Source organism: Coffea arabica, chromosome 6e, assembly GCF_036785885.1.
Source record: "Coffea arabica cultivar ET-39 chromosome 6e, Coffea Arabica ET-39 HiFi, whole genome shotgun sequence".
In the NCBI taxonomy this organism is placed as follows: domain Eukaryota; kingdom Viridiplantae; phylum Streptophyta; class Magnoliopsida; order Gentianales; family Rubiaceae; genus Coffea; species Coffea arabica.
Window position 1 is genome coordinate 9,782,976 of NC_092321.1, and position 21,359 is coordinate 9,804,334.

Consider the following 21,359-nt stretch of genomic DNA (forward strand, 5'->3'; position numbering starts at 1 on the left):
AGCGATTAGTTTAGTCCAATAGCAATTTGAAGATACGGTCCTCTAAAGTTTATCTTATATTACTAATCAACCCCCGAGGCATGACCAAATTATAAACAACCCCTTTTCATTCACAGCAGATGGAGAGAGCAGAAAGATTTTTCTAAACGACCAAAATATCCTCATGCTTTTACCTTTTAGGGAAAAAAAATAAGAAAAGATAATAACAAAGAAAAATTGTTCTACAAATTGTTTCAAGTAAAATTTTATGAGCTCCAAGCAGCAGATTTTAAGTGTTCCTGATCGAGTTCTCTTGCGTGATACAAACATAACAAGTTAAGAAGATGGAATTTACTCGAAGAACGAAATTCAGGAACAGTTGTAGTATCAATCAATTGCATATTCTGCATCCAGCAGCGGTAGTAAAATAAGTTGTATGAGTTTTCCATTTTCCCAATTCATGCAAGTGTCTGTACTTGGTACATGGAAGTCAGCAACTTACATATCAATTACCAAAAGTCATCCGCTGCAGGATGTGTAATTAATGTAATGTGCAAGTATTGTGTGGTGAAGAGTATGCTTCAGAACTGTGCGATGAGCTGCCAAATTTAGCTGAACTTGAGGAGCGCAAGTCATCACTGATCCAGTTTGCACTTGAAATGTTGGCTAAATGAACTTCAAACAAATCTTTAAGCCATTCACCCTTAAGGAGCGTTGTATCAGTCTCTGGCAACAGCCCTTTGAAGTGTTCAATACAGAAACTAATCAGCAAAACCTGTTGAGTCGAACCTCTTCTATCTTTCGTGGTTTTTTTCACAAATACAGCCAGGAAGCGGATTTGCATAAAAGCTCTCTTCTAGCTTTGGGAATTCGCCAGGCTCCCTTGGATAGGGGGCTCCAATGCGATCCTTGTGAAGTTTTTTTACCTTAGAACTGAATTTTTTCCAGGACATTACCCCTTCATCAAGATCATCAACTAACTTTACAAATTTCATCCTGCATCCGGAAAATCAGAAGGCATTAGTTTAGCATAACTAATTATAGTAAGTCGACATAATTTATATCCAATCAGCATGAGGCATTTTAACACCAGGCAATTTTGGATTTATGCCAAGTGCAATAACAATTGCACATCATACATAAGATGAATCCAACCCTCAAGTGCCATAAGAAACCCATTCTGTTCCTAACAAAATTCTGAGAAGGCTCTGCACCTAGAATCATTACCTGTCTGGATTGACAGTTTTCTTGAAATCCTCAAAGCGCCGATGACCTTGTACTGCTTTTGCCATATTACCATCATAGGTGTATACAAAAACATCACTCTCAAGAGCAACTACATAGTCCAACCCAGCTAACATATTCTGGTGATTTCTGAAAGGATTTAGTTCTTCCTCAGATGATAAAGTCAAATGGGAGAAGATATTTGGGAAGCTCTCCGTGAGATATTGCATACTCCCATTTCCATAAGCTTCACCAGCAACCAAGTAAATCCTAGTGTTGGATGGATATCCTAGCCCCTGAAGCAAAAGGGCCGTCTCCCTGGGTGTCAAAGGGCATCCACCAACCTTTCTTCTCTCTACTGCATCGATCTCTTTTTCCTTCCAATGGCTCACCTCGTATCGCATCTTACGAAGTTCCTCATCTTCTTCTGCTGTCAAATTGTGACTGCATCCTGTGAAAGCCAGCATATCCTTCTCATATCTGACACAACAACAGATAACGGTTAACATGTAGTATGGGAATTAAAATCTATAACAAGTCACTAAGGAATTCAACTAGAGCACCAGATGCCATTCAGAATAAAAGCGAAATGATCTAAAACAATCAAAGGTATTGGTGTTGGCATACTAGTATTTTTGTTTTCTCATTTGGACCATCATATCAGCATCTTTCTTCCAAGCCCACAAAAACCAGTATCAAATGTGCAAAAGGATTTGTTAAATTGTCAAATCATTTGAAGAACAATATCAAAGTTTTACATTCAATTTCTGTTGAAATGCAAAACGAATTAGAGGAATATAAAATCATTCAAGTTCCTAAGCAAAAAGAGAGGAATAAAACCCTTCAAGTTTCCTAACCAAATGAGAGGAATATAATCATTCAAGTTTCTTGAACTGGCATATAAAGGTTACCGCAGCTAGAGTTTAGTAGACTGTACGATAACTACACTCCAAAAGTTCAATGTCTGGATCTCAAACTTCAAAACAGCAAGCAAGTCTTAGAGCATCAAATTCCCACAAGTCATTTGTGACCACCATGACAAACCTCAAGTGGAGAGCAAGGTAAGGACTTCCATTGTATCGTATTCTTGACACGAAAGTTTTCCCTAATTCTTCAATTTGGGTTGAGTACTTCAAAGCTCTATAATTCACACGGCATCTTAGCTTTTGTATGGAGTTTGGAAGACCATTGTTGGCAAGCCGGGAATCGGTATGAGTAAAGTAGATCACTTTATGCTGCTTCAGAAGTGGGGCAACTTCTGACTTGTAATAGCTGACCTGAACAAGGAAAGTTTTGAGCATAAGATAAATAGAAAACACAAAAAAGCCATCAATACATGGCAAAACATGTGCGGAACAAAGTTTTCCAATATACTTTGAGCTATAGTATTAAACCGTATATGGGACCTACAAGTTTACAAGCATGCTACAATAAAATCTTAGGCATTACAGCAGGCATGCTTGTTGCTAGAGGTGGAAAAGGTTCACAAGGACTACCTTAGACCAGGAAATGGGTGTTTTGTTGAACGGTTCAATTCCAGCATATTCAGGTGGTAGTGCCTCAACTATGTGAATATCATCTTTCAATGTCTGAATAAAGTGTTCCCAGTCAAATAGATCTTTAAAGCCACTGCACAAAGACAAGAAAAGCAAATCATAGGAAGTTGTTAGCAACTGTTGATCTTCCATTAAGGCATTTAAGTGCTATTAATGTATGGTACATGTTGAACCAATGCAATGGACATATTTTGAAGCTCTTGTATCATAGAGATGTACACTTCTTAAAGCTGAAATATATTTTGCTATCTTTCCTTGTATACTATTTTAAGGTGGTCAAGGTGTAATAATTTTACATGAAAACCAGTTTTATGTCTCATCTACTGTTCGTTAACAAGTATATCAGGCAGACATACCTTGTGAGTAACAGGATGATGCTAAAAGAATTTGATTACTAAGAAACACAAATCAAATACAGCATTTGCAACTGGTTAAATGCATTATTTGTGCTATCTTATACACTGAATGAGTGGAGGATGATTGAAGGTACCTCTCGTCAGCCCAGTAAGAAGTGTGATCGAGGGAGGGAAGAACAAGAGTTGCCTTCATGACTTTAGCAACAGCAACCATGTCACAGATCTGCACTCTAGAAATACTTGTTTATCAGATTAGTTCATTATGTTCTTCAGCAAAAGTCATACAATCATTGAATAAGAACCAGACCCCAAATCTCATCTGATTTAAGCCACCATTTGCGTTTATCAGAAGGTAACCATTCGTCTTTTCGTCCAACTCTGTTCATGAATCAGAAAAGCAAGATAGTAAAGAACAAATGGAGTATGTGCAACATCAGAACAAAATCAAATTCAAGAGAAAGCCATAGAGCTATACTTTTGTGTTTTGACTGATCAATGCACTGAATATAATTCTCACTATCTGGCTTGGCCCATATACCTGAATGCTGAATAATTTTCACTCAGAAATGATACGAGAAGATTATGCAAAAATAAAATTGGTCAAACAAGATTTGGTGCTCACATCAGCCATTCTAGGTACCGTCATTAGAGTCCGGTCATTATCATTTTCTCTGCCTGCATTTTCATTAGCTCCTGTTTGATATCCATAGTCATGAGCCCCTTCATCTCTCACATTATAAGCAGTGTCTGGATTGTCATAGAAATCCTAAAAAGGAAGTTAGAGCCATTAAACCACCGTACCACTGTTATTTCTATAATAAAGGCAGTGCACAACATATATGCTAGAACACATGAACCGGGTATGAGAAAACAGGAACTCGCATTCTCCGTCAGATGCATTAGCAAACCTAAAATCAATGGACCCTATTATGCAATAGACTACTTAAAATAAGAAACCGAAGAGTGCCACGCTACAATATAACCAACCTAACTTCAGTAGGAAAAGAAATTGACATAACTAATCTGTCATTCTTTTTACGTATGCAAGTAAACGAAGACCTTCCTAATCACGCAACCAGTAAATTCTTAGCTTACTCTTAACACCATCATCTAAAAAGCAGTAGTATTTAATTATTCCACTACTACGAAGTAAAAAAGCTTGGTAAGAGCACAAAGAAAAACCAAAAAATTATATACATCATAAATCCACGAATCCGATGCCAATGATCCATACAAGAAATGGATTTAGTTCAAGCGAAATGAACCAACCTGATTGGACCCAACTCTGTCAATTGCAGATCCAAACCAACCACTGACACAAAATTTCAAAATTCCCAGAAACAAACAAAGCCCGCAAAACAGAAAAAACATCCACTGCCCCCACTTCACCTTCCCCTTCAACTCCAATCCCAACCCAAAGTCCATACCAAAAGATCCAATCTTTCTCTTCGAATGCACTCTTTGAGTCAAATTCCCCAAACGGGTCTGCCTCTTTTCCACCGAAGAATCGAACCCATCTCCAGAGTTCGCATTCGAGTAGTTTTCAGATCTGGGCGAGTTCAGCTGAACATTAATCTCGTGAGAGCTATTACTATTGTTGTCTTTGGTTTGGGAGCTGTGGTCGCTACCATTGTCCCTGTTGTTATTGTTGTTATTTTGACGTTTGAAAGAGGTGGCTCTGCGAGTCATTGGACCGGAGAATCGAGGGCTATTGACTCGCTGAGAAACTGCGCCATCTGCGGCGGCTGAGTGGTGGTGGTGGTGGCTGTGGTTGTGATGCTGAGCCATCCCATGTAGTAGGGATTAGCACAGTGTTTATCTTGCCCACGATTCTTGCAGAAGCGTTTCCGAAGATAATGTAGTGAATCAGTGATTCGGTTTCAGTAGGATCGTCGATGGGATCAGAAAAAAGTTTATGAGATCGATTAGTTAGTAGTAATGGAGTGGGCAAGTCACAGGACGAAGAAAAAAGGAGAGCATGGAGTTGAACGCGGCAAGGGAAAAAAAAAATTTCTGGAATAAACAAAAAAATGATTATGATTGGTGCTTTGATTTTTGGATCAGTGTCACTTGTTACTCATTGTTAGTGTAGGACCTAGCTTTTGTATTCACTATCATGCATTCTACTTTTCAATTTTCATATACTTACTAGGAATACAAGCCAAAATATAGTTGGATAATTGCAATCAAAATTGGATAATTACTTTAATATAAAAATACTTAAAAGAGCTTTGATCTTCTTTTCCTTTATTTCCACAAATACACGCAACTTATGAATTCGTGACATGTTCGAGCTTGTACACATATGTATATGAACTTTGAAATTATCTAGGAATCAACTTGACCTCAAAAAAAAAAATGGTAAAGATATTACGTTATCAATACTGATGACGAATTGTTTATGTGTTTGTTTATTAACATATGATGGTTTCAGATGTTTTTTTATATATATAAAAGTGAAACTAATTTAGAAAAATATTAGATGCAGAGGACGTGAATATGTGAATCACATGATAAATTAAGTATAATTTAAATATTTTAAGAAGTACCTTGGAAGCAATCCTTTGAATAATATATTATTTAGTACAGCAAACGCAACATCAATTAGTTAGTGATAATTTACTTTGAAAAAATGTTATTTGCACCCACGCCATTTGTTTATTTTATAATTTAATCAATGAAAACTATATGATTAAAGTAATAATAAGGAAAGTGTGACTAACAAAAATAGAATTTCCCTTTATTTATTTATTAATGATTGACTTTTGGCTCTAAAAAAAAACAAGATAATCTCGACTTTGAGAGCTCACATAAGCTAAGCTTGGGAGACAGATGAGTATGCACGCTTTCGAATTTTGGTAAGATAATGTTCATTTTCTCTTTTGAGAAATAGATTCTTTTGTTTTATTCATTTGAAAAAAAAGGTTATTACATCTGAATGGCAAAATTTCTACAATTCTTTCCCTTTTTTTATTTTTGGGTAAAATCTTTTGATTTGGAAGAAAATGCGAGAAAGATACAAATGTACTAGATGATGCTGATTAGACTTGAGAATCTCACGTTAATTTAAGAAAATGTTTCAAATTGATAATTTCCATTCTACCAGCAACTTTGCCTTATTTTATTTTATTTTCTAAAAATCACCTAATTAGAATGACACGCCTGGGGTTTAGATCTATCAGCATTTGAGCGGGCTTGGATAGTCTCCACGATTTCTTCATCTTCTTTTTTTTTTTTTTTTTTTTTGGGTAATTCATGTGGCTCTTTATTTATTTACTATTTATTTAGTTCTAAATCTTGTGCAAGATTGCGAGTTGTGGGCTGCGCATACACTTATCAATGGGACCATGAATATTTATTCTAATTAAAGCCCAAGAAAATAATTGAATTAGTCAAAAAATAAATAAACTAGATAGAATCAACAGCTTGTGCTTTCTTGATAATGAGCCGTTCCATAAAACAAGTTTTATATGTCATTTTCTTCAGACTCCATAATAATATAGTACTAATACGCCGGTGATGGAATAGAAGTCCTCGTCGTTGCCTGTGACTGTGAGAAGTTTTAAGAAATAAAATAATAATGAGGAATGACAAAATCTGCTACGTTTTAAGTTAATCTACCATAGTAAACTAATTTATATGATTACTAATTGAGTTGATGCTGAAGTAAACCCACAAGTCAAATCCAACCATACAGGTCTAATCCCTCTCTAATTCTTTTACTAATATTCTTAGAATTATTTAATGCTTGGGTCACCGTCGTTTATCTGTTTTTTTCCATGACGGGAATAATTGATTCAACCATGCATGCAAGAAGCTCTTGATTTTTTATTTTTTTTTGGGTAAATAAATAATCCCTAGTTCTTTGGTTAGAAAAAATAAAAACCATTTGATTTTCCAGTGCATTTCCAGTTGGCGCCGCCACATTTGTTGACCGTAAGAACATTCAACTCAACTGTGCCTGAATGGTCCTCTTTCCACCTGGCTTCTTTTGACAAAATCTTTTTGGGTATTTTTATTTTTATTTTTTCCTGCATCTGATGATATTTTCGTGTAATCAATTACCGAGTATAATTCTATATGTACTTTGTTTTTTTTGACAAAAGGAAAAAATGCATTTTATTGCAAGGGTTGCTGAAAATCGTCCGAAGATATAATCATATAACTACTTCCTTGTTTCAAGTTTCAACGATACATATAACGCAAATCTTCGACTTAATCAAATTAGTTCCCAAACTTTTTTCAATTTCAATATACAAATCATAAAAGTTTTGCCAACAATTTTTCAATTCATCACTAATCAGCTTTAGAGAGAGCAATGTGGATGACCAATCTTTTGGGATTCTTTTATAAGACTAACGAGCCTTACTACATAGGTCTTGTTCTTGATTGTTTTAGACAATTATAGAAACTAATTGTAAAAAATAATCTTAATTATAAAAGTTATTGTTTGAGTGATTATTGCTTTTAAATTTTTTTTATCATTAAAAATCTATAGTCAGACTACAAAAGTAACAGATATCATAATAAAAATTGATTATTCAGAATTAGAATATATAATTAATTAAAATAATCAAGCTCATAAACTTTTACATCTCTCTCTTTGCGGTGATAAGGAAGCAGTTTAGTCAAACGTAAGACCATCGCATTTTTGTTAAATTGAAGAGTCATCTAGTCATGACAATTGGGGAAAAAAAATTTCTGATCATGACAATTGGGATAATGCGTCCAACCAAACCGAGAGATAGAGAACGGGGCCCCCATAAGGGTTAAGACAATACTTCACGAATGTATGATTCTTCAATCAGGTTAAATAGCGCACTTCATCATTTTCAAATGATCCTTTTTTTTTTTTTGTGTGTCTATTTTGCTTAAGTTACTGTATCCTCACTAATATAATAATTCGTATTTTTCCTACTATCGCCTTGGGCGCAGCAATCATCAGGGCTCAAATTATTTGTTTGATATTTGTTATTCAATGTATGATTGCTTTTACAAATGTTTTGGATGGAACGGAATATATCATTCTCGTCATATCTAGCATTATAATCATATTTTTCAATCTATTTTTTTTATATTTTTAATTATCTTTTTATTTCACATACATTACATTACAAAAAGTGGTATAATAATTATTTTAATAGTACTTTATCCAAACACAATCTTTGCGGTGATTTCAAAAACTCGAGTGAATCTGTTTGGATTTATTAGTTTTTAAAAAATTAGTTTTCAAATACTATAAAAATTTTTAAAAAGTATTTTAAAAGGTACTCTAAAAAATAGTTTAAGTTTTTTTTTATGTTTAAAAAAAATCAAAATATATTTTAAAAACTCTACTATTCTTAAATATCCCAAAATATACTCTAAAAACTCTGTTACAGTAAAATTTTTCAAAAACATCCCAAAAAACAGTTAATCCAAATGGAGGCATGTAATTTATTCTAATTTTTTGTAGTAGCTTTGGAGTACTTGAATACATTCAATTAGAGGGAATTGTACGTGGGAGAGATGTTTGTAATTTTGACTAAAATTTAATAAAAATATATGATTTATCCCAAAACTTTCTGCAAATGATATTAGTAGTTATGAGGAATTTTCCAAAAGTGTGTTTGGGTAGGAGGTTATTTGAAATAATTACTATAACACTTTTTGTGATGTAATGTATTGTATGTCAGATAAAAAGGTGGTTAAAAATTGTGTTTATGATGGGCCTGTTTGGAATCTGAGTTTTTTGGGAGTTTGTCTAAAACTTTACTGTAGTGCACTGTACAAGTTTTTGAAAAAATTTTGTATAAGTTTTTATAAGGTGAAAATTTTTTTTGTAAGGTGCAAAATTTTGTAGAAATTTTTGTAGAGTGAAAAACTTTTTTTTCCTTTTTTTTTTCTTTTTCTTTCTTTTTCTTTTCTTTCTTTCCTTTTTCTTTTCTTTCTTCTCTTCTCCTTCTTCTTCTTCTTCTTTCTTTCTTTCCTCCCCGTTACCTCCCAGCAGCAGCCACGCTCGCCACCCCTCTCCTCCCTTTCCCCTTCTCCTCCCGCCACCGCGACCCCCTCCCCCCCGCCACCCCCTGTGCCCCTTCCCCCTCTGCCACCGCGACCCCCTCCCCCCGCCAACCCCCTGCCCTTTCCCCCCGCCACCCCCTGCCCTTTCCTCTGCCAGCATGACCCCCGCCACCCTCTGCCTTTTCCCCAGCTTCTCCCGCCACTCTCCCTCCCCCCGCTCATCCCCTGCCCTTTTCCCAGCTTCTCCCGCCACCTCCCCTGCGCAACCCCCTCCCCTGCCACCCCTCTGCCCTTTCCCCTGCGCGACCCCCTTCTCCCGCCACCTCGCGGACGGCGCTAAAATAGTCCCCAGGTTTCCGGCAAAAAGCATCGAGGAATTTACGGAACTTTGAACGCTTCGTCGAGGAGGATTTGCTCTTCTGCATCCAATTGAATAAGGAAACCATCACGTTGAATTTGATGTCAAATTCCTCCATTCTGGACTTTTTTGCTTTTTCTGGGCTATGATTTTGCTTGTTCGGTTCTTGGGGTTCTATGTTCATTTTTTGTGTTTGAAAATGAAGAATTTAAAAACCGTCTGAAAGGGGGAGGGGGAAGGGGGAAGGGGGCAGGGGAGGCAGAGGGGAAGAGGGGAGGGAAAGAAAAAAAAAACTTTGTGTATGGCCGGAACTGCCCGCCAGAATAGTAACCGGTGCCGGAAGTGGTGGTGGAGGTGGTGGCCGCCGGCGGAGGATGTGGTGGGTTGGGTGGGGGAGGAAAAAGAAAAAAAGTTTGAAGGGAAAGTTTTTTTGTGTATTTTTTGAAGTGTGTAGGTAAAAAGTTTTGAGAAGTTTTTTAAGGTTCCTGTAGCAAAAGTTGTTAAAAAACTAGTAGGTAAAAAACTTGGGCAAAAAACTCACTTCCAAACAGGCCCATGTTAGTAGAATAAAATTTGAATTTTTTCTTTTTTGGGTCCAAATCTTGCTAACCAAACATACCGAATCTCGTTTGTCAAAAAAAAAAAAAAAAACCGAATCTCGCAATTTGCTCTAGTCAAATAAAGCTGGAAAAACCTTGCTAGAACAAGCAAAGGAAATGAGACGTGATTATTTGAAAGACAAATGTAAGAGTGGGACAACATATATGATATAACACCAGGCCAGGAAATGGAGATAGTTTTGGCGGGAAATAGGCCACCTGTGGCGATCTCAGCAGTCGTGTTAAAGAAGCTTTCCTAATTTCTCTCCCCAATAAAACCTCAAAAAAGACAGAGAGAAACCCAACAGCCAAAACCCGCCGTCTTCACTCTCACTCTTACTCCATCTCCAACGGTTGGTTTCCACTAGCAAATTTTAGCAATCAATTTTATCGGTACTTTTCAATATCGCCGCCGACATTCCTCGAATCCGCAGCCGGCGGTAAGTTTTTACATTTTCATTTCTCTGTCTATACTTATCTTCAGCTCCGATTCTACGCATATTTCAGGTTCTTTGTACTTATTGTTTATATATTTTCCGTATATGGACTTGTGAACAAATTTGTACTCCTATGTACTCGTTTTAGCTTCGATTTCGTCAGGCTTTGTATTGATTTTTCCCCCTGATTTTAACGTTCGTTTTTTACCTTTTAAATCATTGCAACAAATATAGACAGTTGAAATGACGGTGTTGAGGTCTCGTGAAGTTGCTCCCCCGGGAATGACATTGAAAACTCCGGCGAAAGGTGTGGATATAGGGGTGTTTGAGCCGGAGACTCCGGCGAAAACCCTAGAAGGCTTGAACCATCAGTCAACGACTAGTCCTTTGAGTTTGAGCCCTAAGGCTCCTTGTCAGGATGGTAAGGAAGGGTTGGCGGCTGGAAGTGTCCACAGGCGGAGTGCTCGATTGGCTTCCAAGTTGGACTTAACTGAAGGTTTAGAAACTGTTAAAACTTTTAGTCGAAAAAGGAAGAGATTGGATGCTGGAAATGATGGGAGTTTGGGTGATGGCCTTAATTTGGCTACTGCATCTACTGAGAAGAAGGATGATGTTGGAATTGGGGTTGGGGACGTAATGTTAGAGGAACCAAATAAATCTGACTCTCTTGTTGATTTGGGAAATTCAGGCCAAAGTAGTGACGCAGTTGAAAGCGTGAAACAGGGGAGGAGGAGGAGAAAATTTGGCATTGATGTGGAATTATCGGATCTAATGCTTGTAGGGCAGGGTCAGAATGAGAAGAAGGTTTTGAATCTACGGTCTGGGAGGAGAATCATGAAGAGTGGAGGGGAAAAAAGGAGTGGTGATAGTTCTGAAGGAGTTGAGAGTAATGACGGTGATAAGTTTTATACTGGTAATGATAGTGAGTGTATGTCAAGTGGCTGCAGAGGAAATGGTGGTGTGATGAATGAGTCCAAGGTAATTGCTGAAGGGGATGGATATCATAGTATCAATAATGTGAAGAAAGTTACTGGAGAAGAGAAGGGCAAAAGTAAAGTACTTGAGAAGGCTTCCTTCATGAGTGGCATTGATTTGTTGAAATTGAAATCTGAGGTGAAAGAAGCTGGTGGAAACATGGTTAAGACTGAAAAGAAGGTTGAGGCCAGGAGTACTAGGAGAAAGGATAAGGGGAAAGAAAAATTAGTCGAAAGTGGTTCCTTATCAAAATCCTCTTGCTCAGTAGGACGCAAGTCCGAAAATAAGTTAGAAAAAGAAAATGACGACACTGTTTCAAGTTCTTCTTTATTGGCCGATAGTATGTCATCCCAAAATGCAGAGCAGACCGACATGAGTGTGACTGCTGACAGAAGGGTTCACAAGGTTCGATTTCGTGAAATAGCCAGGCGAAATGCATCTCGTTTTGCTCATTTCTCATCTCAAGAGGAGGAGGACAATGCTGCTGATACCTCTGGAAGGGAAATTCCACCATCTGACATTAACACTGAAACAGAAGATTGGCCTGGTCCATTTTCAACTGCAATGAAGATTATTAGGGATCGTCAGATGAATGCAAATGTTCAGCGGCATAATTCCTTGTCAGACAAAAGGGGGGTTGCATCAGTTACATGGAAACCCAAAAAGGATCGACAGTGTAACCTTCAAAAGCAGTTGGTTCCCTCGTTGCAGGATCTGTGCCTGACAATTCTTGTGAAAAACGCCGATGCAATCACTTCGCTTGATTGCATTCCTGATGTTTTGAGGCGCAGGCTATCTCAATTGCTTTGTGATTCTCGGAGAATGGGTGATCATTTCTTTGGCCTGCTTGTACAGGGTTCTCCCACTGAGATTCATCTAAGGGACTGTTCCTGGTTATCTGAGGAAATATTCACTAGAACTTTTGAAGCATGTGATACTAGCAATTTGACGGTATGGGAATTGACTGTAGTTGGCATTTTGATATATTGTCATTTTGTTGCAATTTAAGTCTTTTATCACTTTGAGATGGACAATGCATTTTCCTAAGTTTTTTTCCATTGCAGCATGATCTGGCCTAATTAAATTTTTATGCTCCAACTATATTTGAGACACGGGCTACAAATCCCATTGTTTTTTGCTTTGGGCTATGCTTATTCAGCCTCAATTACATATACTAAAATAATCAAGTGCTATGTGCATTCTTTTGGATATTGGTTTTTGCTTGGTGGTTTTGCATGTAAATAGTTCAAGTTGTTTCTTTGTGCTGAAATTTCTTTTCATGAGCTACAGGAAGAATTCTATAGGCATCTAGATTACATGTAGATTTCTTGTTTCTTTTTTTTAATTGATCTTGAAATATCTGAAGACTATAATTGTTTGGGAATCAGGTCCTACAGCTTGATCAGTGTGGAAGATGTTTGGCAGATTATGTTCTTTTTGGTACATTAGCTCGTGCTTCAAATTGCCTGCCTGCTTTAACTGCTGCGTCATTACGGGCTGCATATCGTCTTTCTGATGTAGGTCTAAGTGCACTGGTTTCTGCTGCACCTTCACTAAGATCTATAAATCTCAGCCAATGTTCCCTTCTTACTTCTGATGGCATTGCCAGTTTGGCAGCTTCACTGGGATCAGTTCTGAGGGAACTATATCTAGATGACTGCCAAGGGCTAGAAGCCAAGCATATATTGTCAGCTTTGTTAGAGTTTGAACAATTGGAAGTCTTGTCATTGGCTGGCATGGAGACTGTTTCTGATGATTTTGTCAGTAGATTTGTAAGCGAACGAGGTCACAAGATAAAGGAGCTTGTTTTGGCAGATTGCATGTGGGTTATTCTGAATAGATTGCCTTTTGAGATTTGAATTATGAAGGAATCTCTACTTAGTTCATTAATCCTGTTTGTATTTCCTTTGGTGCAGGAAATTGACGGATTCTTCTGTTAGAGTTATTGCAGAATATTGTTCAGAATTATGTGCAATTGATCTCTCTAACTTGTGCAACTTAACAGATACTGCAATAGGGTACCTTGCAAATGGTTGTCAAGCAATTCAAGCTTTGAAACTCTGCCGCAACACATTCAGGTTTTTTATATATTGGCCTTTTAAAATAAATGCATTATTTGAGAAAGTAGTACAAGAGTGTACCACCTATATATGAAGTATACAAAGATATAAAGATCCCTCAAGGGAATTCCATTCAGAATCCATATTCATAAGAATTAGGAAAGTATGCTTAGCCCTAAAAGCCATGTGAACCAAAAGATACTGTTTGATACTGTTACAAAGCTTTCTATATGTCCTCAAAAGGCGTACAGTTGATTTAATTCCATAATACCCAATTGTGAGGGCACACCTCCATGCTCTTCTGTTTCCATTACATCTAGCTTGCCTTTTACAGCAGCAAGTTAAGAAGTCAATGCCTCTTCTTTGCAAAACCCATAGACTCTGACGGACCTTTAGAACAAGCCTCTAGCACTTTTATAGGAGCTTTATAGTGCAGTTAGAGATTATCTCTGTGTTCTCATTGACAAGTAATCCCGTATCCCATATTCAGAATAGTAGTTGACTTCCAACAGCATAACTTTCCTACGATTTTGTGGCAGCGATGAAGCTGTTGCTGCTTATCTTGAGACCTGTGGAGATACTTTGAGAGAACTTTCACTAAGTAATGTTAAACAGGTACTAAACTGTCAATACCTTTTTTGCTCCTTCTCTTCCCTCCCTCTCCTGTTGCTCATCTTTGCATTTCATACCAAATTTTCTTGATAACAATATCCTGAGATTTTGCTTCTCGCAGCTGGGAGGTAATTTGGATTTTTCGTGTATTTGATATTTCATTAACTGATCAAACACGTGGGTCTTTTATCCTAGGTTACTTTATATATGGCATTCCATTGTTGTGCTTGACTAGGCCTTTCTGCCAAAATTTCCAGGTCGCTCAGAATACCGCTATATCACTTGCCAGACTCTCTAGAAACCTGCAATATTTGGATTTGTCCTGGTGTCGCAATTTGACTAATGAAGCCCTTGGATTGATTGTAGATGGCTGCTTGTCTCTGAAAGTTTTGAAACTATTTGGTTGTAGTCAGGTATGATATGATTGTTTAAACCACACTTAATTTTACAAACTATTGGATCTCGTATTAGAAGTCAGCATTTGTCTTTTCAAGACTAGCCGGTCCCCCTTTTTGTGATCTAATGAACTTTATAAGTTGTAAAGGGACAGTCCAGCCAATTGACAGGCATTCTGTGACAGAAGGGAACAAATATCATAAGCACTGTCTATCCTTTGATTCTGAATATGTTCTTTTGAATTTCTTGGACAAGTTTCAAACTTTATGTGCTGATTGCAAATTTTCTCCCTGACCTCAATCTGGTTTTCCGAAAACATAGGATAAAGAGACTGGAAACTTCTAACATGTAGGTCTTCTCATAACTTCAAAAAGAATTTACCTGTATGCTGGGCTGGTGTTGTATCTGTAAAAGAAAGTTTGGTTACTTGTGCTTAGTTTGCGTAAACAAAAGTTCGAGGAGAAAACTGATCCAGTGGATGCTTTTTTGAATTTATAAATGAATGAAGTCTATATATAGATTTGACATCCAAATATATGGGGATATGAGATATCAGGTAATAGTGGTTCTTAGATATTGTTTCCATGAGCGCCATAATACTTTGATGGTGTGTATTTGTGTCAAGTTCAAGCAATTCCTTTTCTCTGGCAATATTTTCCTGTTTCTAAGCAATGAGTTTTGCTTCTGGAAACCAGTGGAGGGGGGGTGCCTTTTTAATGCTTCACAAAAGATTAAATTGATCTTGGAACCTTTAGGGAGTATGAACTCTCTCTTTCATCTTATAGATTATGTAATGTGAGTGAAGTATTCTCGATACCTGGGTCTTATCCTTAACAAATTGCTTTTCACCAGAGATTAAATCTTTTTGGGTCACAAATACATACTCCAGTCTTTCCATTTTTTAAATAATATCATCCATGTAGTGTCTCTGCCACCCCCCCCCCCCCAGTGTCCCTTTGTCTGACACGATATATATACACTTCTGTTCTCTTTAAATGCCTGGCTGAATTGTCCCTTGTAGGCATGCATTAACATATTGCTCATGTCATATCGTACTTTCACAGGTTACAGATGTATTTTTGTTGGGCCATTCTAATCCAGAAGTACGAATAATTGGATTGAAGATGAAGCCCCTACTGGAACATCTTGAGGTGCCTGATCTACTACGAGGACCACTGCATTATTCATCTGTTTCTCCTTCATTGTGATCCTGGTTTAACCTAGTTCAAAACCTAGTGGTGAAGTTCCAAATTTCAGCTCCCAACTTTTCTGTATCCTTGGGCATATTCCCTGTACATTTTCAGCAGTAACATGTGATGTCATGATTTTGATCATGAAAACAATTTTTGTGTTGTTAGTAGGGAATGAATCTCGCTTCAGCTGCTGACAAGTCTCAGGTTGCTTATTTTTGGCCATTTGGGGTATACTGTGGCTTGTCATGCATGCATATTTTGTAACGAAAGCTTTGACATCCCTAATTTGTTTACATGTTGGAGGTGTCATATACGTATGTCTGAACAATTTATCCTCGAAGATTTTTGATTTGTTATCTTGAATTTGGTATCATTATTTCTGCCAATTATGGGTCAAATACCTTAGCTCCAAGTGATGACTATTGGCACGTTGGCAATTGACTTATTCTAGACACCATCTATAAATCATTTCTCAACACATTGGCCTACTTTTGGAGTTTATAGAAGAGAATAGAGAGAAGATTGTAACTTCTGTTTAGAGTTTAGAAAAGAAGGGGATTATATTTGTGTTCGTCAGGTATTACTAGTGTTGCTTGAACTTCTATGGGCCGATTTAAATGGATTTGACATAGGTTTACAAGTTTTGAGCTCACAGTACCTCCATTTCCCACTAGTCCCTGTTTGGAGAGGAATGTGTTTTAAATGTTCACTCCTCTTTCTTCCCAACTGAAATTCCCAAACAAGAGACCTGATTCGTTGCCAGTTTGCAGAACTTCTATACTCCGTTTTAACTGTTTCATTCCTCCAAGTCAACCATTCAAACTAGTTAATTGAGTTGATGCCTGGATCATTGCCAGTTGGCCACACTTGTTCTCTCTCTCTCTCTCTCTCTGGGGGTCCGGAGTTTAGTTGTCATTTTACTTTGGAAGTTCCTTTTTATTGATTGGACTATATGAGTAGTTTGGGGTTTATTACAATGAAAATGTGATTTACATAAACTCTCCTTTCTCTTTGGAAGAAAAGGATAAAGTTTGGATATTGGTGCAGCAACGTGATTACGGCTTCCTTTGATGATATTAATTTTCGGGGGGAAAAATGCTTATGGCAAAGACTGAGGATCGATACTTCTTTTTTTTTTTTTTTTTTTTTTTTTAATTCTTCATATATGGTTGAACCCCATTGTTTGTGTCCATAGAGAAGGATGGCAACGAGACACTGCCCCGCGAGGGGAGGTAATGGGGGCTGTGTGTGGGAAGGGGGGGGGGGCGGTGTTACTGATTTATGTTGGGTTAAACTATTAGTAGTACTAATTTATCCTAATAACTATTTTTTTGTCGGTTGCAGGACTAATCTGTCCATAGCTATGTGAAGAAAATTCAACAGCCATATGCATGCTTTGTTCCTCGAAGCCTCCTCTTAAATCTCTGTTCTTCAAAGCCTCCTCTTAAATCTCGTTTACGCATTTCTTCTTCAATCTCTCTATTTATTTCTTTAAGCTTTCGCTTCATCTTCTGAATCTAAATAGAAAAGATAAATATTTGTTTCAATCACACAAAAATGCTCAAATGACAGTTATAGAGGCCAACAGCCATTTGGTCTATTGGTCACCACCAAGACTTTAAGTTTTAGTTGTGGGTGGGAAGTCAATGTCCCACTAATCACTATTTGTGACTTGCTACTTAAGTGATTTTCTCCCATAGATTAGATTAAGTTATACAATTGTTAGAGAAAGTTTCGAGTTTTCCCACAGTTGTTTCCTCCATTTCTAATAATCCGGCCATCAACATACAAACAAGAACTGTAACCAAAGATGATTCTTTTTGATAATCGCTTCATAATGCCCCTTATTCAACTACAAACATCTTATCCCTCAAGAAGCATAGACATGGAACATTAAGAAATCTTTTTATCTTGTGCAGCAGTTTGGAATGATTTAGAAGAGGGGTGGGGGGGGGGGGGAGGGAAGAAGAGGCACCCTTGTGGACACCCGTGGGGGAAGCGGGCCGTGGTGGGGGCAGGGATGAGGGAGTTTATAACAAGGGAGCAGCTCCCCCGCCCTATTGCCATCCTTATGTGCCCACTCCAAATACACATTAGTTTTTTCTTTTTCCTAAAAAAAAACTGATATTTCGCAGCTCCTCTAATCTGCTGTTATGTTAAATTTATATCAGCCTGTATAAAATGTTAAGGCAACTTGCTTCCGTGGTGCATCCTTGTTGGTTAAAGGGCATGATCAAATGGCTCCGATTGCATTTCAGGGTCATGGGATTGTAATTTGTGATTGCCATTTATTATAAATTAGGATACGCTTTCTATTGGATGCAGACTGTGAAGGAATATAGTTTGATCAAAGATTACAATTACAATGGTTAGACAGCTAGTTTCCTTGTAGCTGTGTCGGTCTGGAATCTAGACTCTGGAGGCAGCTAATACAAGACTCCAGAAAACTTGTTAGATGTAAAAGTGCTAAATTAGAAATTTGACACCAGCCCAATCTTTCTCATAGTTTCTTCGATGTGGAGCTTGGACTGCTCTGAAAGTCTGAATATAGGGTTTTCAGTTCCTTTTTTTTTTTTTTTTTTGGCTGAGGTTGGTTGCACCGAAAAGGTATAGGCTTCTGCAAGGAACAAACAGAATTTGTTGGACGGATTTCATGATCCGAGTTGAAGCAAATAAATTTGCTCATTTGACTTGTCAAACCTTGCTGCTTCAACCATCTAGAGGAGAATGTTAGATTAGCATCAGCAAATCATTACATGCAAGAATACTAGAGAAATTTAAGGATGGAATTACCTGAAAACCCATCTTGTGATACAGTTCCTGAGCAGGCGTGTTGAACCTATGTACATGCACAAACACCTGTTCTGCGCCTGATCACAGATACCTGGCTGAGATGACTGAAAAAATCGACAATAGTCATCTTTCAACAAATCTCGAAAAGTAATGCATCCTCACCATCTCTTTTTGCTGAGCTGATTGCAAAGAGAATCATTTTGCTTGCAATGCCCTGCCGGCGTGCTGATTTGGCAACACATAAATTGGATATGTAACCATATCTTCTGCAGGATTTTCTATCAATACTGCAGAAGAGAGGATTTTTCACCCGTTCCTGTCAGAGAGCAAAACTTTCAATGACTGCAAGGCAGTGAGCATGGATGCCTACGGATGATCAATTCAGAATCCAGATCTTAAAGCAATCAAACTTCGATGCCTACTAATGATCAGCTGAATATTCAAATCAAACTCGTACCCCTGGAAAGGTCTCTCCTTGTGACAAGTATTGGATGCTCAAGTCTAGTGTTCCAACAACACTCTTCAGCACAGTATGTTTCACGTCTCTGTTTTCCTTCTTTACCTGATAATTTCAAATAGAGAGATTTTATGGTCTAGACAATTCTGAGTGAAGATCGAAAAATGGATGCCAAAGAACAGTCAGAACTGGGGAGCATTTGTGTCATACGGCTCATACCGCCACCATGCAGGTGCATTTATGCCCTAGTTGTGTGTTGGATCTTCTTTTTAGTGCATTATATTCCTGCATAAAGCAATGGTTTTTAATTTTGAATACTCTATGCATTTAACTGATACATATCTCACACAAATAAAGTGCTATATAGCCTATATTATACCTGCTCCGCAAACTTCCTTTTGTAGTTGTCAGCAAATCTGCATTACAGTTAACAACTGGAGTTAATGACATTCTTAAAAATCTTCCTCGTCAAATATACAATCTCCAGACCCTTACCGGGATTTGTTTGATTGTATCACTTAACCTTTAATTGCAATTAGTGTACTGTTGGAAATCTTTACCACCTTTTCTCTTTAGTACATAGGCCAGCTTGCTCTCTGAGCTTAGCACAATTATTGGTGTTGTCTACAAAATCTATGTATGTGTTGTGGGGATCTAAATCAAATGGGCTTATCTCTGAAGGAACCATATGCATCTTAAACTGAGCTTCTGTACATACCTGTCATTTCTTCTGTCCTCCCAGTGACTCTCTGCTCGCAGCCAAGCTGCTGTCTACCACCCAAAAAGAAAAGAAAAGAAAAAATGACGAAGCTACCGCTGCAAATTAGCCATGAGGAATAACTAGAAAACATGATTGCCAACTGACATGGAAAATAACCAATAATTATGTCAACGCACCCAATACTCTTCGTCTAGTACAGCCTTACGAGCCACAAACTGTCCAAACTGAAGTCGGTTTTCTTGAAAGAGCATTTGATCCTGTGGTTGCGGCTTGTCAAATTGGAGTTCTGCCGGAGCTACCACTGGCACAGATTCGGTAGCAGAAACAGTTCGAAGCTCTTTTGAGATTTCCATTTGCTTTCTTGTTTGTGAAGGATTCCAATTCGCTGACCTATGAATTTTAACAAGTTTTAGCGTGCAATGTTTACTTTGGAACCTTATCATTGTTGCGTGGAGTGACTTGAAAAATCTAAAAATGAGAATAAAACTAATAACTTCTGAGACATAATAAAAATTAATGCAAGAAGGGCCTTACATTGTCCAAATGCCAGAAGCTCTGTCATTGCGGTGTGGCGTTTTGATTCCGAAAGATGAAGTTTTCAACAGAAAAGGTCGCTGCAAAGCAATTGTTGGCATTGTCGGCTCTTTTCTGTAGATTGGTTCAGCTATTTTGGGCAAACTAAAGATGGAACAAATACAAATTCTGGATTCTGTTCTTCTAGCAAAAATAGATTTTAAGAAACAGATGCACAGTATGGTTCAATGTATAAGTAGAATAAGGCCAAAAGCATAGTGTGGTTCAATGATCAATGTAAGAGTGGAATCGTAGCTTGATTTTCTTCTAGGATTACAATAATGTGACAACGAACAAAGTTCAGCAGCCTACCTTTCCATCAACTGTTGGGCAATGGATTTAAGCCAATGTAGGACCCGCTGAAGTTGTTCGATGAATGCCGGTGTCAATGCTGATTGACGGGTCTTAGTATTAAAATTCAGAGCCCTTAAGTTAACAGTGACACAACAGTTTGCCAATGGAATCTCTCTCTATCTCTAATCAGTGCTCAGCAATTTATTCTATGTTCTATTGGTGCGGAATGCAAGGTTAGAAAGTGATAGGTTACTCAGTTCAAATAACTCTTTACTTTATAGTGACAGGTTAAATGAAATCAATCACATTCTCACTTTGTCGTGGTTTTCCTAACAAAATAGCCAAAATGCAATTTCGTCAAATCCTACCCTTATATAAATAAATACTACTGTATAAGTTATGTTAACTGATAACTACGGATCACTTTTTCATAAAAAGATATCTATATTAATGGACGATTTGTAAGAATCTCTATAAACGATCTATGATTTTATAATCATGTTTTAACCTGTGACAGTGATCAAAATCGAATTCATCTAAACTGTTTTTTTTTTTTAAAAAAAAAAATATAATAGAGGACAGAGGACTTGGTCATAACTTACAAGCAAATGAGGGCTTGTGGACCTAAAAAAGTCTGTGGATGGTGCCACATCTAGAATAAGAACCATAACTTGAAGCTGTCTTCTTCCTTTCCTTCAATGCTGCTGGCAGATGTTTGTGAAAGGGAAATGGCGTCCAGTACTTGGTAATTGAGCGCATTGTTTCGAATTAATACC

The 21,359-nt window shown here is 37.6% G+C and overlaps 3 protein-coding genes across 3 annotated transcripts; 1 reads left to right on the forward strand and 2 right to left on the reverse strand.

Moving 5' to 3' along the window:
- Window positions 1-427: 427 nt before the first annotated feature.
- LOC113696255 (O-fucosyltransferase 35) lies at window positions 428-5,218 on the reverse strand. The gene is made up of 9 exons (XM_027215676.2): window positions 4,385-5,218; window positions 3,738-3,881; window positions 3,591-3,660; window positions 3,423-3,493; window positions 3,250-3,338; window positions 2,700-2,832; window positions 2,248-2,480; window positions 1,207-1,683; window positions 428-975 (listed from the first exon to the last, which is right to left on the reverse strand). Exons 1-9 carry the CDS (start codon window positions 4,901-4,903, stop codon window positions 774-776), a joined length of 1,938 nt encoding a protein of 645 aa, XP_027071477.1. The 5' UTR covers window positions 4,904-5,218; the 3' UTR covers window positions 428-773.
- Window positions 5,219-10,056: 4,838 nt separating this feature from the next.
- Window positions 10,057-16,101, forward strand: LOC113694847 (uncharacterized). Its single transcript, XM_027213744.2, has 7 exons — window positions 10,057-10,512; window positions 10,744-12,435; window positions 12,873-13,306; window positions 13,401-13,562; window positions 14,084-14,159; window positions 14,414-14,569; window positions 15,617-16,101. Exons 2-7 carry the CDS (start codon window positions 10,753-10,755, stop codon window positions 15,758-15,760), a joined length of 2,655 nt encoding a protein of 884 aa, XP_027069545.1. The 5' UTR covers window positions 10,057-10,512; window positions 10,744-10,752; the 3' UTR covers window positions 15,761-16,101.
- A 2,140-nt stretch (window positions 16,102-18,241) lies between these two features.
- On the reverse strand, window positions 18,242-20,751 carry LOC113694635 (GCN5-related N-acetyltransferase 6, chloroplastic-like). The gene is made up of 10 exons (XM_027213481.2): window positions 20,602-20,751; window positions 20,251-20,433; window positions 19,893-20,106; window positions 19,714-19,766; window positions 19,375-19,411; window positions 19,215-19,280; window positions 18,996-19,100; window positions 18,701-18,854; window positions 18,539-18,615; window positions 18,242-18,462 (listed from the first exon to the last, which is right to left on the reverse strand). The coding sequence occupies exons 1-10, from the start codon at window positions 20,607-20,609 to the stop codon at window positions 18,397-18,399; spliced, it is 963 nt and encodes a 320-aa protein (XP_027069282.2). The 5' UTR covers window positions 20,610-20,751; the 3' UTR covers window positions 18,242-18,396.
- Window positions 20,752-21,359: the final 608 nt, after the last annotated feature.